General features: G+C 35.4%; 1 protein-coding gene and 2 long non-coding RNA genes across 3 annotated transcripts; all 3 read right to left on the reverse strand.

The window, feature by feature from the left end:
* Positions 1 to 1,609: 1,609 nt before the first annotated feature.
* LOC140062614 (uncharacterized) lies at positions 1,610 to 2,098 on the reverse strand. The gene is made up of 2 exons (XR_011847508.1): positions 2,034 to 2,098; positions 1,610 to 1,801 (listed from the first exon to the last, which is right to left on the reverse strand). It is a non-coding gene; the product is annotated as an uncharacterized lncRNA (long non-coding RNA).
* Positions 2,099 to 3,104: 1,006 nt separating this feature from the next.
* On the reverse strand, positions 3,105 to 11,825 carry LOC140062079 (axotactin-like). Its single transcript, XM_072108125.1, has 8 exons — positions 11,599 to 11,825; positions 11,401 to 11,508; positions 11,155 to 11,303; positions 4,778 to 5,020; positions 4,384 to 4,536; positions 4,080 to 4,223; positions 3,693 to 3,824; positions 3,105 to 3,362 (listed from the first exon to the last, which is right to left on the reverse strand). Exons 1-8 carry the CDS (start codon positions 11,775 to 11,777, stop codon positions 3,121 to 3,123), a joined length of 1,350 nt encoding a protein of 449 aa, XP_071964226.1. The 5' UTR covers positions 11,778 to 11,825; the 3' UTR covers positions 3,105 to 3,120.
* Positions 11,826 to 15,099: 3,274 nt separating this feature from the next.
* LOC140062613 (uncharacterized) lies at positions 15,100 to 15,891 on the reverse strand. The gene is made up of 3 exons (XR_011847507.1): positions 15,876 to 15,891; positions 15,327 to 15,439; positions 15,100 to 15,120 (listed from the first exon to the last, which is right to left on the reverse strand). It is a non-coding gene; the product is annotated as an uncharacterized lncRNA (long non-coding RNA).
* Positions 15,892 to 17,221: the final 1,330 nt, after the last annotated feature.

The following is a 17,221-nucleotide window of genomic DNA, read 5'->3' on the forward strand; positions in this document are numbered from 1 at the left end:
ATATCATCTAATTCGGGATTTATGTTTTCTATTTTGTTCTCTCGATCATTGCTTACTCCAGGTTTATCTACTTCACTCTCTTCATTTTTAACTTTGCTGATATCTGCTTGGTTACTTTCGTTCTTTGAAATGGGTTGAAGGTCTGGTAGCGTAACCATCATAGCAACCTGTGACGTATCCATGAGGGCTGGTGATGATTCCACAAATGTGTCCGAGTCACTGCTTGACGAGGAACATTTACGGAGTTTCTCATCTGAAAACAAAGTGTATTGTAATTTGGGATTTTAGTTCTAATTTAAATTAACCGTTGTGTTATGTTTGTAGATTCAAAACAAAAATTATAATGCTTGATGCTTGTTAAGTTTACTTTATTATCAATAACATTATTAATCAAAGTTTTCCATTTCAATACACAAGATGGTTCTTTGCTACGAACCGTTTTTAAAGTAGATTCTTGATTTACCTGGTACTACTATGGGGGTTTCATCTGGTTCATTAGTAAAGGTCATCAATAGTTGTTCAGGTGTTTCCTCTGGTTGAACATCTCCTTCAGTCGAAAGTGGTCGAGTCATTTCCTCCGTTGGCTCAACATCTCTTGCAGGCAAAGGTGGTGGTTCAGGTGATCCATTCGCCGTTTGTTGATCATCTTCTACAGTCGATAGTGGTTGAGTTGTTTCCTCAGGTTGTTCACCATCCCTGGCAGGCAAAGGTGGTGGTTCAGGCGATTTGACAGCTTGTTGTAGTTTAGACTTGTCCAATTGAGGATCCCATTCCAGTTCCTAAATTTTAAATTTTTAATAAAACCATACAGAGTTTAATAAGCTTTTTCATTATATTAGTCGGTTTCAAAGATAGGTATTCCGTGTGCAATGAAAGTTGGCATCTTGTCTAAATATCTTTAGTGGGTCATCCTAACCCAGAAAAACGTTGTTGTCTTTTATGGGCCTTTATAAGATGGCGGCCAAAATATATAGTATTAGGGGTAAAATAATTATACATATAATTGATTTAGGCCTAATGCTAAATTACCGTATCATACAAATATACATACAACTATTTAATTTAATAGTTAATGATGGGATGAGTACGTACATCGTCTCTAAGTGCTAATGAGTCCCTGTTATCAGTTTCATTCGCAATTTCGTCATTGTTATATAACATTTCAGGACTTCCGCCAGTCCTTCTCAAAACGAGTTCATGTAGTTCAAAGCCGTCTGGAAAAAAACCCAATTGAATGTTAAACAATTGTATATCAATACAAATTGAGTTTAAGGCATGTTCTTTTGAAAGAATTCGTGTACTACAAAATGTCTGTATAAGCTTACCACTGCAGTGGTGGGTGGTTTCATAAAATGTCTGTAAGCTTACCACTGGCTTGTTTCATAAGCGGTTGTTCTTCATCTATCTTCTTGGTTTTTTTCTTCTCTTTGTCCATAATCGCTTTGATATCAAGTCCAGTACGAATGTTACAGTACAGTAGCAATAGTATTACACCCGACAGGAGCAATGCAACAACTGCAAATTAACATTATCAAATATGTTTCTTTTCAACAAAAAATAATAGAAATTTAATTATTATTATCAGTCGGTGCTTATTATTAATTTTGTATTTGTTAATGGCAATTATTTGAATATAAGAAAGAAATACTAGATAGTGTTTTCAATCCTTTTTCTTTTCTTAAGATTAAAAAAATGTAACTTTAGGCCTACATGCAACTAGACCTGGATTCGATTTCTGTTCGCTTATAGTTGCTTCGGAAACGATTGGCTGAGCAGGAGGTACATTCCAAGGTGCCAGAGTCTAGGTAGAAAATATAGGTAGTACAATTGGGTTTATCATTTATTGATTATTTAAACCGACTTATTAACCTGTCATGTGTTGACCTGTAACTGACCTTTTACATACTGTATCTTTATTTCTTATTATTATTAATTTGTTAAAGCTCACGCTTGCAACGTTTGTCACCAGCATTGCTAATGTACGCGGTGTTGGAATATGATTGTATAATGTAACATCATTGTGATTCACTTACAATTTCTGGTTGTTTAGTTGTTGCAGGCAATATTGTTGGCAATACAACAATAGGAGCTCTAAAGTCTGCACAAGTTTCCCTCCTTAAACTTTCAGACGTGACGTCAATTGCAGATGTACTCGTGTAAAACGTTTTGATTGGCTGATTGCCGTTATAATTGACACCTACAAAGTATGACGTGTATTCATTCAAGTAATATAATTCTTTTAGTTAGTTGGGGTGGGGAAGGGGTCAAGAGAAAGATCCAATTGCCTTTTAGTGAAATTATTATTATTGTAATTTCTCTTTGCATCTAAAATGTCCATCAACGCAATTTAATACTCGACGACAATATCTTACCAGCTAAGCAACCGTCAAATGTATGTAAACCATCTAGTCCAAAACCAGTTAGATTACGTTCAAGTCCGCCGACGACGAACACGGAAGGAAAATCAAATTGAAAGTCACTAATTCCATCACTTGATAGGTCGTTATAGGTTGACTCTTTATTATCTACCTGAAAGCAAAACGACGTAACCAAGCATTATCGTAATTGATGGCTATTCCACCCTCATTTACATCGACAATTTCCATTTGGCAGTAATTATCAAATAATAATTTCATTTTGAAGATTTCTCAAGTTGATGAGATGATCATGTCACGTTTAGTGAAGGTGGAATAACTCAACCGGCAATAATTATAACGTTTGCTTCAATTATTTGATTTGATTATTATGTTGATTGCAATTAAGTGGCACGTTTTCTTTCTTTTTTAAGCTTTTGTGGTTAATTTCAAATAAATCACCTAATTTAGAAATGAACACAAGTTTATTTACCGTCATCATTAATCGGTTTCCATAGCGACGTAACGCAATTAAATGGCGATAGCCATCATTGTACGAACCAACAGCTTCTATTATATCTATAAATTGGAATTACGAGCAATAATGAGAAAGGTTAATCGATGATATAAATCGAATTTATTTCAGATTAAATTAATAATAATAATAATGATGATGTAATAATAATATTATTACTATTGTATCTCCTAAAAAATTGTAGCTTTTATCTTAAATTATTTCTCTAAAACGTTTCCATGACAGAACGATCTAATACTTACTTTCTCTGTATCCTAAGTTTATCTTGACCTTAATATGTCCATAGTCCGTGATGTACACAATGACGTATTCCTGGATAAGTGTGTATCTTGGACTACGTGCATAGGCCAAAACTCCTGACATACTCGTACTAAATGATATTAATAAAACATCAGTCTGTAGAGTAGCTAGGTCAGATGATGGAGTTAGTTTTGCTATGATGCCACTTGAATTATGGAAATGGGCTCCGACATCTGTCAAAAGATTGACATTAGTTATAGATGTATTGTGCTATTCCTTAGCAATGAAACACGTGTATTATTTTTCCTAACATTATTTGATAATAACGTTTCAAATGTGTTCATATTATTAGTTTATTTATTTTTTTTTATTTATTCGACTTCTCACTAACTCAGTTAGTGAAGGATCTGGACCAACAGGTGGTAAACACCTCTAAAATGGTCCAGTCCCAATTTGCACAGTGGCTGTGTGTGACAGTGGCTGTGTTTGTGTGGACTAGTACACCGGGGTAACTCCCTATGCCTTACTTTTATGTCTACGCTAAACGTTTAAGTTTTGTTTACCTTCAGCGCACTGATTTCCTGTATAAGATGTCTGTGTACAGTTACAATAAAAGTGATTCCATGTTTCAATACAAACCCCTCCATTAAAGCATGGTATAGGCGAACAGTGGTTCGTACATTTGTCAACAACACCTTTAGAGTAAACAGAGTATTTCACACAAGATAGTAAACAATATGTTGGAACTAAACTATAAAATCTGATAAGTGCATAACTAAAATGGAAAAAAAAGATTGATTATAGGAGTGAGAACAAAATAAAATCGGTCTAAATCTAGTCTGTTTAGCGTTTTATAAAAAAAATATCAGTTATCATTTTCTTTACTGGATAAAGATCTTTATTTAACGGCTATATAATAGATAGCCTTATTATATTAAAGAACTGCTCACCTTTTATACCACTTCCTTGCAATCTTATTGGTTGTCTGTTTATAACGAGCCCTCGAATACATCCCTTGAAATCAGCAATGTCGTTAGGCATCCCACCAATGTGAATGTTGACAAATTCGTACGGTGAAGAAGAAGAAGGTTGGGCTTTTAAAGTAATAATAACAACACAAACATAACACTTATTTCGCCTTGAAATATATATAGTATGAGTTCAAATCACATTTAAAATAGGCCTAATGAAAAAGTTCTTTTAAGTACATAATTTTAAACCAAACATTTGTTGTAAGTAAATAGACCTGCATACCAATACCCTTCATAAACGGATCGCTATAGAATCGATCAAGAAGTCGTACTGGAGTAGTAGCTTTGGCTTTTTCACTTCCAACAACCAAGCTGATTTCCCCGTTAATTCTTTCAACTCGAACATCTACCCAATCACCGTTTGTAAATTCTCGCTCTAAAAGATACAAAGATAATCGATCTTTTTAAAAATACAGCAACACAAACAGTCACACTATTACAACTTTAACGAGAATATTTATGTTGTAGGCGTAAAGCTCTGTCTACACTATCAGACTATCAAAGTGTGATGTGCCCAAATATGGTAGTGATATGACATCAGTATGTCCATACATGGGCACATCACATTTTTTTGTCATATAAAGTTTGATGAAAATAATTTATTTTAAGTGAATTACCTGTACTTTTGAGCATAATGTTTCTAATAATTCGGTAAACATTCCAGGTAAGTTTTAGGACGCCATCACGAATCTCTAAAGTTACAAAATTACTTAAATTGTCTTCTGCGTGAAGAATGAACGCGTTTGAACTTAATGTACGGAAACCCACAACAAAACTTGATGTGAAGATATCGTTGTTTTGTAGATCAGAAGTGAGATAGGTATTGCCTTCAGGGAAGCTAACAATGTCATCATTGTAATCTGAAAAGTAATCTGTCTAGGTTATTATAACAAAAATACAAACAAAAAGAATAATTTCAAATCAATAATTGAATAGACACTGTACAAGAAACTGATTAATAGGGGAACCCTCTTATGTGTAGTTAGAGTTCTTGTGTCTTGGTATACCAATCACAGGTTTCATGTTCGGTGGGGAAAGTCATTGTCTAGAGACTTCCCAGTTGCCAATGGTGTTAGACAAGGTGGATGTCTACTTTACTTTTTAATATTTATATGGATGATTTAATTGTCAATCTCAGTATGTCTCGCAATGGATGCGAATTACATGGTATAAAACTAAACAACCTTAGTTACGCGGATGATATGGTACTTATTGCACCATCTGCCTCCGCCTTACAACATCTAATTCATATGTGTGAAAAATACTCATTAACGCATGATATATTGTATAACAAGAAAAAATCTGTATGTATGTTTTCTGTCCTACAGTCAGGAAATTGTCAAAGCTTCCCACTTTAAACTTATTTGAGTCGGAACTTGACTTTGTTAGAGTTTTTAATTACTTGGGTCACACTTTGACACCCGATTTGAAAGATGATACGGATATCAAACGACAGTACAGGTCATTGTGCATTAGAGCTAATACACTATGTAGAACTTTCTCAAAATGCTCTAAAAACATAAAGTGTTTTTTGTTTAAAACACATTGTAGTAACTTATACTGTGCTTCTTTGTGGGCAAATTGTCATAAAATGTATTCATGAATTTGCTTTTCCTTCATCCAATCAACATAGTAGATGGATGAAGCTATTGTTCTAACCACGTGACTATGTAGCGTAGGTTTTTTTTTTAATATATCTACAAATATATATATTAATTGTCTAACCAAAAACGTCATTTATCTCATATACTGTAATATTTGTGGCAAACAGTACGTCGGAGAAACAAAAAACACTCTCCGTATGAGAATGACACAACATAGATCAGCTATCAAAACATTAAAGCTTGATCAACCTGTAGCCGAACATTTTAATTCAGCTGGTCACTCGATTGCAAATTTCTGAGTTATTGCAATAGACCACGATGTCAAATGGAGCGACAAAACTCGCAAAGACAAAGAAAACCACTGGGAATTACTAATTAAAACCACAAAACCTTTTGGACTTAACATTAGGATACTCCCAGATCGGTAAAATTATTCCATTGACTACCAAAATTTAAGTTTCAATATTAACCACCATTTAAGCTGTTTTTTAGTCTCATTCCAAAATTGTTTATATCTCTACCAAGCTACCTTCTTTGTTTTCCACTCTTATTCAGACTCCACCCTGGCTCCCTTTGTTATATTTCTTTTATTCCTGTCCACCCAGGCAGCACTTGCCAGCTTTATACTATGACGTTATCCAAAATTCCTTCACTTGCACTGATGAAGGGCTAGTGTTGCTCGAAAGCTCTGCTAACTTTTCTGGCTGTTTACTTTATCGTTTTGATTTAGCTTTTCGCTTTTTATTTTTGTATCTCCATTGAGATCCAGCCACTGATACCCACAGCATTGTCATTTTTTTCAGTAATTTGCCTTTGGATTTATATATATATATATATATATATATATGTATTTGTTATATTTGCAATAATGTACACTAATTTGTTACTGAACTATGGAGAATTTTTTTTTTCCGAAATAAAAGATGAATGAATGAATGAATAGCGCGCGTTTCAAATATGATTAATGAATAATTAATTCAAACGCATGTGGGGCCACATTGAATACTACGTGAAGTTTCTAGAGAAATGAACTATAGACTACTATTAATAGCCATCGAATATACATGGATAACATGTATTCCGTTTCTAAAATGACTGGGAAGAGTTTAGGAAAAGGTAGATTGAGTACCGATTTCCAGCTGAATTAGTATTACAGACTTAAACATTCCGACAATGCAATCTCACCACACGGAATTGATTGATGCAAACATGTAAGCCTACTACGGATAGCAAGAACGGTTAATCCTTTCCTGAAATGATGCAAGCTGGTTAAAACCTTACTTCAAGGAGATATTTGAGAGCGATCATAGTAAGGATTAAAGTCAATTAAGGTAAGCCTGTACACAGACGTATAAATCAAATCCAGGATCATACACTTATTTGTTAATTTGCAGCTACGCCTAGCGAAGCAAACATGGACAAACATACATTATTATGTCTAGGCCTGCCACAGGGCCGTAGCCAGGATCTGTCAAGGGGGGGGTTCGGACACTAAATATTTGGGTCAACCCCCCCCCCCCCCCCCTCCCCCAGCCTGATGCGAAGCGAATTTTGTTAAATGACACCCCTAGATGGCCGGAAAAGACACTCTCGTGCAGCATGCTATATAACCATTGAGCAAAAAGATCGTACTTTTTTCCTCCTCCTCAAACACGTCGATAATTTAAATGACGATAACTATTTGTTGCCGTATGTTAGATGCGCGTGCTCTGTGCGGAACCGCCGATTGTTTGATCATTTACTCCGTATTTTGTTTTGCGTTCAAGTTCAATGCGAACGTATATCTAGGAGCAGCCCCGAAAAAAGCACACTGGGTGAAGGCAAATGCTATTTGCTAGCTCTATCTATAATATTTATTTACAGCAATTTGTTGAGGAATATAAATATGTAAATAGGTGATATTGATACATTTTAGTACGTATCGGCTGGTGGTCTAGAAAAAAATAATAGGATGCCATAATGTGAACTACAGTACTTGATACCATAGATATTATAGTGTAAAATATTAATATTCACTATCCTCTATGATACATTATACTTCATAGTCGCACATAAATACTGATGTACGTCGGAAGGCTATACTTTATGCATGCTGCCTGACTGCCAGTGATCTAAACAATAGGTACGCAGTTGTCTGGCGGTGTCCTTTGTACGAATCGTTCGTGCGCCAGCTCGCTATGAGACGCGTCAATATCATGTTACATGCAGGGACCAAACCAGGGGTGGCACCAGGATCTTCCCGACGCGGGGGCTACATTCCCCGACGAGGGGGCTATGCGAGCGAAGCGAGCATCACTAGGCTGGGGGCCAGGGGGCCGCCAAGGGCCCCCGGTGGGGGTCGAGGGGGGGGGGGCGAAACCCCCGGAAGCAACGCGTTCTAGCGTCATTTGAGGTCATTTTAATCAGATTTAGGGTAGCCATTTTTTCCATTTTTTATAATGCATAAGGCCTAAATAAAATACTGCGTGCAAAAAAACGATGCGCGATGACTGTTTCAATCCATATTTTTCAATTTAAAAAATAAAAGTTGAAAGAAAATTTAGAAAAATAGAGTTGGAGGTCCCGGAAATTGGACTTATTATACTTCAAAACATGAAACAAAATATATAAGTCCCTATCATGGTTGTGACTGAGCTAAGAAATGTTTGAAAAATAGAGATGTTAGGTCCCGGAAAATGCACTTCTTGTACTTCGAAATATGACCAGCTTTATTGTTGGGGCTGAGCTAAGAAAATGTTTAAAACTAGAGGCTGCAGGTCTTCAAAAAATTGCATTTTATACTTTGGAAACATCAGGCCTAGAGGCTTAAAAAAACGCAAGCGTAGACCTTTTTCAGTCGGGGAAATAAGTTTATTCCTCCCAAGTGTATGCGTGCGTACCATCTGGACCTCCGAGTGGTGAGAAATTCATGACATACAGGACATTGTAATAACTTAGCTAAAATAAGATGTTGGCTAAGCGAAAATGGCATGTTTTTTTGTTTAGTAAATGGATGAAAAATTTATTTTAGGTGCCCCACGGTACTGTATATTATATTCCCCGACAAAAGTACCCGTGTTCCCTTCGGTATTTCCCTTCGGTAACCGTCGGTAAACTTCGCCTGGAAAATAACTACATTACACATTTTGGTCCCTGGATGGAACTTGATATCACGCGTCTCGACTCAACGTTGAACGATTCGTACAAAGGGATACCGCCAGACAAGGCCGTACCTAGCTAATGTTTAGTAGTGAGTTAGATCGCTGGCAATAATGAATGCATAAAAGTGCATAATAGCCCTCTGACCATGGATTAAAGAATAGAAGGATATGCATCGACGGTGACATCAAACGATTTTACAACGCGCTTGCCTATACTAAAGCACTGCTGCCAATCAAACAAACACGCTCATTGAACTCCGTGTCTCTAACCGCGGCCCTCTGTAAAACGCTTCGAATCAACTGTTACATTTTTTGAGACCAAAACGTAAGCATATAGAAATCGTATGCGCAGTCTGAATGTTCTATTGACATGTCTGCGTCGATGATTAATTGACAACAAAAATATATTGCTGAATAATTCTGTTTTAGTTTCATCACAATCGGACTACGAAAAGTTCACTTTCTTACGACTGGTAATTTTAAGTAGTTGGTAATATTAATAAAATATGCAATTTTTATATTTGAATTATCATTATTTGCCTGCCATCTTCTGTCATTAAAAATTGCGTTAATCTATAGAATATTAAATTATGCATTTGACCATGTATGTTGTTAGCGTGGCCGGTGTTCACCCATACAACAATCGTGTTTTATATAATATGGCTAAGCAGTGGTTTCTTCATAAATCTCCTTATTTATCGATGTGATTATATTTAAATTGTAGTGCCTGGTGATTGGCTAGTGGTTATGTCATCCACATCACATCCAATCACCGGGTCTAATTGAATGAAAACAGCGATCCCTGATCCGGGATTGGCTGGCTATGTATAGTTGCGATTCGTGTTCCCACTAGCGACGCAGATTAGCCTAGGCCTACCTAGGCAGTATCAATGTCGGCAAATCATATGGTTTACTAGTAAGCCTAGGCCTAGTATTGCTGATTTTGTAATTTTACATGTAGGCTGAGACAACAAATAAATAGTTATTGTCTCAGATGTAGGGCTACTGCAGGTCATAAAATGCTACTTTAATGTCATAGGCCTAAAAACATTAGCGTAGATCAATCGCGGCAGAAACCTATACTAATTACAATTATAGCATCTACAATTCTAAGCCAATAACAATATAGTATTGTTTTTATCTGGTATATTGATGAAGTAGGCCTACACTAAGGTCTTCACAATAACATAAAATGTAATTTAATAACTGTTTTCAATGGCGTGAGGCAGAGGCCTGAAGCCACTTGTTTAGGAAACCTAAGTGGCCCTCCAAAAGTTTCAAAGATCGAGGCCTCGGACGTTTTTAGCATTTTCGACATATTTTATGCCTGTTCCTCTGGGCACTGCTCATGGGCCCCAAGCTTCGGTTTAGCCAGTGAGCGCACATATCCGTTACGCCACTGATTATACTGTTCAAATATGTATGAATACATACAGTGCAACAAAGAACGCGCGAAAGAAGCGTAGTCAACACGGTTAAATGTCGTTGCACATGTGCAGTAAACAATATATTAGGCACGCGACCGTTTCGTTGTTACCATGCGGTTAATTAAACTGTAACATTGTGGGCGGTCCGCGGTCTGTCGGCGAGAGTCAAGGAACCCTTGATCTCACGTCGATGCATATCCTTCTATTCTTTAATCCATGCTCTGACGTACTCTCACGGTTAATGGAACGTCGTGGTATGAAGTGAACGCGAACGTTTTTTACTGTATATTATATTCCCCGACAAAAAGTACCCGTGTTCCGACGGGGGGGGGGGGGGGGCTAGGCTCCCCGCCGACGAGAGGGCTAGAGCCCCCGTAGCCCCCCTGCTGGCGCCACCACTGGACCAAACATTTATTTTTCAGGTTAAAATCGGCAATTCATTTGCAGCTTTTAGAAATTTACAGACACGTATCACTAGTTGACGCTTATACAGAGAAGAAGGTTCACGAACAAGTTTACGAATTTTTCAATTTACAAACAACTTTTTGTACTGTGGGGCACGTATTTGGAGGATTTTTGGAGATGAGGGTGAGGTATTGGGCATGTCGGGGATGGGGGTTCGCAGTTGGTTAAGGGGGGTTCGCTGTAAAGGGGGGGTTCGCCCGAACCATAAAAACCCCCCCTGGCTACGGGCCTATGCCATATATTATATACTATGGATATATTATTCACCATTAAAAAAAATCATAATCAAATTATACCGTAGCATAAAGAAAGACGGAAAAAATATAAAGATGCAATAACATTTAAAAGGTCCTCTTACTGATTTCACAGTGGTCACCAGACGTTGCTGGGTTAACGCAGTCGCACTCATATGACGTGAAACCTTCGATACAAATCCCTCCGTTTTTGCACAAATTCTCTTGACACATCGTTTTACAGCCAATGACCATATCATCTCGTACAATCCGTCTAAATATTCAAATAAAATATTAATAATGTTGATGTAGGTTATATAACACATTGTTGTAGGCCTATTGATGAAATGACTGAATTGATAAATACTTACGGTTGAGCGTAGTAAGCATTGGTAAGAAACTCTACGCGGTTGTTGATGATCAGACCTCCAATGCATCCTGTCATGCCGTGCACATTAGGGTTATCCATTACTTCGTTACTATAGAAAAAATGTCGAAACATATAATTGGGTAATATGAAAATTGCAAGAAAAACTTATATTGAATAGTTAAACGTGTCCTCATCTTACCTCAAAGATCCACCAAGTAAAAACGGTCCATCATACTGCTTTATCGTTTCTCCTTCGTTCATCACTAATATCTCATTATCAAAATCAACACTAAACTTCACTGTATTAGAACTTTGTTCAACTGTTATCAAATGCCAATCTCCATCAGTTAAAAGCCTCGTCGTTCTCAGTTTTACCATATCACTTCGTCCATTCAAGCGATATGAAAATTCAATAGTATGACCTAAAATAATTTAATAATTGATTCAAGATATTACTTTTGCATTACATAGATTCATCTGCCAATTCATCAATCTGCACACTCTCATGTTGTTGTACTATTTGCCAATGTAGTGGTCCACTTAAATTTATTAATTTTAATTTTTAAGTTTAATTCACTCATATGTGTTATTTTCTTATTCACTAACTGGATTGTGTTAATTTGTTTATTATTTTTAAATTCTGCTGTGTTAATGTAAAGAGACGTCCAAAAGCTTTTTAATTTTGTTTTGCTATTGTTTTTGTTGGGTAAATATTTTACCTACAGTGACTAAAAACAAAATGTTCTTTACCATCGTAAACTTTAGCCATCAAATTATTGGTGTTGGTCTCGGAACGAAGCTGGTGAAAGATTACTGAGTTATTTCTTGATGTACGAAAACTTAAACTCAAAGTCCCATTTGTCCAGGGTTCCATTTTTAGGATGGTACTTGGTTTCAAGAATGTGAGTGTGTATCCTTCAGTATAGCCAACTAACGATATGGGAAATATTATTTAATGTATTGTTAAAATAATAATGATGAAAACTTGCTTGTTTAAATATGACGTAGGGAACTACTAGCTAGCTAACGTAGGGAAAATAGCGTTAGTTAATCCTATTGAAAGCGAACAAATGAGAAAAGTGTATCTGTGGACTTATTTCATAGGCCTACATATTAATAATATATTTTCATACGAAAGTCATTCATATCCTGCTTAAGTACGTCCATTCTTAAAGTAAACTCACGCATTCCATTACACGTCAGTGGTCCAAGTGACATTCTTGCCAACGTCTGTTTCTGTTCTCGTGAGAAGTCCATACTCACGATAGGTAGATATTCCTTTGCATCTAACACTCCTTCATCGTATAGCCAACTAACAAAATACGAACACATATTCTACTGAACACAAAACACGTAACATTTACATGTGCCTAAAAGCTACGTTTGTTGAGTGTTGACTAACCGGTTCCAATAAGGCCTACATCAATATTGTGAACTAATTACCTATTTGTATTACCATCACAATTTCTTGTTATGTTTGCGGTTGGCATAGTATGTCCTTTGGGAGAAATTAATTTAGTTCCAATCCCGAAGCTGTAAATATTAATGATAATAATGTACATTAATTAAATTAGGTCATATTTTAACATAATGTTATGAACTATAATGATAATAATAATGATGATGATCTGTTATAATTCGTTAATTATGATTACTGAATAATGATGGACGGTGACTGATTGATGATTGATAGTATGATGATTATAATGATATAAGATTTGATGATGATATGATAATGATAGTATGATGATAGCATGATGACATGGTATGGTGATTGTATGATATTATGTTAGTATGATGATATGATTATAGTATGATGGTATGATGATAGTATGATGACATGGTATGATGATTGTATGATATTATTATAGTATGATGGTATGATGATAGCATGATGACATGGTATGATGATAGCATGATGACATGGTATGGTGATTGTATGATATTATGTTAGTATGATGGTATGATGATAGTATGATGACATGGTATGATGATTGTATGATATTATTATAGTATGATGGTATGATGATAGCATGATGACATGGTATGATGATAGCATTATGACATGGTATGGTGATTGTATGATATTATGTTAGTATGATGGTATGATGATAGCATGATGACATGGTATGATTATTGTATGATATTATGTTAGTATGATGATAGCATGATGACATGGTATGATGATAGCATGATGACATGGTATGGTGATTGTATGATATTATGTTAGTATGATGATATGATTATAGTATGATGGTATGATGGTATGATGATAGCATAATGACATGGTATGATGATAGCATGATGACATGGTATGGTGATTGTATGATATTATGTTAGTATGATGGTATGATGACATGGTATGATGATAGCATGATGACATGGTATGGTGATTGTATGATATTATGTTAGTATGATGATATGATTATAGCATGATGACATGGTATGATGATAGCATGATGACATGGTATGATGATAGCATGATGACATGGTATGATGATAGCATGATGACATGGTATGATGATTGTATGATATTATGTTAGTATGATGATAGCATGATGACATGGTATGATGATAGCATGATGACATGGTATGATGATAGTATGATTAGAGTATGATGATATGATTATAGTATGATGATGATCATTGACTGATGATAATGATGATGATACTGATTTATTGATAAGCATACGTAATAGTGCTACCTTATAGGAGCTTGCCAGCACCAATACTTTACGTCTTGTTGACAGTGATCCGCATGATCCACAAGATACTTGATAACTTCACCCGAAGTATCTCGATACCTCAGTTGGAATTTAGTTGAACCCCAAAGAGAAGATCTTACTTGAGTTTCCGCAGCAAAGTTGTGTTCAATTATCGTTTTGATTTTACCATTTCTTGTAAGATAAACAATTTTCAAATAATTATTAAATCTTGTTCCAAACTGGTTCAATCAATGAGTATGCATACCATACATTTTTATAAATCCTCCTGTGGACGATCAAAGCATATTGATCGAAACGTCGAGAAACTCGAGTTCTTTTCAGAACTAATACACGTGGTGTACCGCAAACTTTATATCAACATTTGATTTCGCCATGCAAACCTTCAAACAATATATTACAATAAGTTTATTAGAATATTCGTAGGCCTACCTAAGATCGCACAAGACATCAACTGCATGAAGCTTGCCAACACCATCAATATCAATCTTCTTCAAACCTGATGTTCGATCTCCAGCAAAATAGTACTCACCACAAGTTCTCTTGAATGCAGCTGTAGATGTTTAGATGTAAAGAACAAGAATAAATTACACTGCATTAATAGTTAGACATATTCCTGGTACTATTGGGGTGATTGTGACCACTCTTTTTCTTATTTCTCAGTGTTTATTTATATCTGTTTAGTTGAGTGTTTTTTTTTAGAATTTCTCTTTTCTAAGAGCATATATTATTATTTCAGTAACATTGTAAAACATACTTACGGAATTGACATGTTGGTCCAGAGTAGCCGGTGCCCGAACAGTCACATCGAATCCCTTCTTGCTTGTTATTATAAACACACCGGCCGTTATTTGCACACACTAGTTGAGATGTTAGACAGGGATTTGATATCTGACATGTTCCAATTGTAACACCATTTACCATGTTGGTATTCATTACTTCATTTGGGTAAATTTCAACAGATTGAAATATAATTTCTTGCATACAACCTTCATACCCTTCAATAAAACATACATAGTAAACATTTTTGTATTTATGCAGTTGTTGTCTCAACTGTGTATAATTCCGTCTGCAGTGTTTGCCTTTAATATAGAATAAAGTGTAGACACTGCAACATTTTGGTTTTATAATGTGTGCAGTCAATTGGTGAAACTGTAAGTCTAACTTTCGCTGCAAAAGTTGAGAAATATTAGTTTTACCAAACCTTGATCAGTATTGGTCCATCCTCCACCTAAATAAAGATCACTGGTTGGAGAAAATGTAATGTTGGTTGCATGGAAACTTGCCTTGATGTCGTTAACCATTACTGTAATAGAGCTAGAAAGAGCGATTTTAACATGACATCAACATTATGTTAAAGGAATTAAAGAGAAACCATTACTCAACTTGCTTTTAGTTTAAATATAAAAGTGGCAGAAGTAGTAATAATTATAGAAAACAATAATTATAACATAGTCACCTAATTTAGAAAATAATTATTAGACAAAGAAACTAATGGAACATATATTTCATTTTCATTTTAGGCACGCCAGTCCCTTCAATTTGTTTGAACAATTTATGTCTGCATGTTTTACATAATATCTATCCACCTCTGTCTGTTCTAACCGTTTCTTTTGCTTTTCCGACTGATGTCTATTCACTTGATTTCCTTACCGATGTGTTGTTTTATATGTGCATTATTAGTACCATATCACTATCAGTGACTCCAGTCTATGTTAAATATTTAAAATCTGAATACTTTGTATATATTTACCTATCTTCAATGGCTAAATATAGCTTGTACCACATAGTAGTATTCAAATGTTCTCCAACAACCACAGATTTATTGAATGACGTAACAGCATTTCCTTCCTCTAGTTCGAGTATCCCATGTATTTGGTAATCAACTATACGAAGCTATTTAATATAAACATTATTTAAAATAAGGAACTAATAATTTCTGTAAACATTGAGTTGTTTAATGCATAGGCCTAATCGACTCACTGTTTCTTAGAATGAATATATATGATCATCATCAGGAATGAAATAAATAAAAAGTTAAACATTGTCAAAATGCTAATGGGGTGAAATGAAGCTAATTTGTGCATTTTTTATGTGTGGACAGAGGAGGAGTTAGATTTAGTTCAATTTGTTATAATGAAGTATTAGACTACAATAAGTATTACTTGTTGCCCGTTGCTGTAGGCCTACTCGAGATTTTGTTCACCCCAAAAGGCTGTGGCAGGACCTTAGTGCTGAGGCAGGGAGATCACATTTAACATCTTTTTTTCCCCTCTGGCTTTCACCACCTGTATTATTGATGTTTAAATTGTATGTTTAGTGCAATTAATTGTTACGTGTTTAGAACACGTGTAGTGGGGAAGATGGTATTGTTAATCATTCGCAGTCAACACGCCACACTGTTAAATTTTTATTTTGTTAATTTTTTAAATTAGAAGATTATTATTCTACTACTGTACCACACTGTTGCACGTTGGTAGCAAATATCGGTTTCATGCAAGGTATTGTATTGTAATATATGTTATGAACAACACGTTTATGGTAGTGACTAATTGATAACAAATTAAGCCTAAATGTTATTAAACTGAATTAATGATTTCATTGAAATACACCAAAAATGATCACGATTGTCTAATACTGACTTGGATATTATTATAAACGGTACTTGTTTAGATAGAGTTTCTCACTGCAAACATCTAGGTGTGATGAAACCCTATCATGGATATTATTATAAACGGTACTTGTTTAGATAGAGTTTCTCACTGCAAACATCTAGGTGTGATGAAACCCTATCATGGATATTATTATAAACGGTACTTGTTTAGATAGAGTTTCTCACTGCAAACATCTAGGTGTGATGAAACCCTATCATGGATATTATTATAAACGGTACTTGTTTAGATAGAGTTTCTCACTGCAAACATCTAGGTGTGATGAAACCCTATCATGGATATTATTATAAACGGTACTTGTTTAGATAGAGTTTCTCACTGCAAACATCTAGGTGTGATGAAACCCTATCATGGATATTATTATAAACGGTACTTGTTTAGATAGAGTTTCTCACTGCAAACATCTAGGTGTGATAAAACCCTATCA

Source organism: Antedon mediterranea, chromosome 11, assembly GCF_964355755.1.
Source record: "Antedon mediterranea chromosome 11, ecAntMedi1.1, whole genome shotgun sequence".
NCBI lineage: Eukaryota > Metazoa > Echinodermata > Crinoidea > Comatulida > Antedonidae > Antedon > Antedon mediterranea.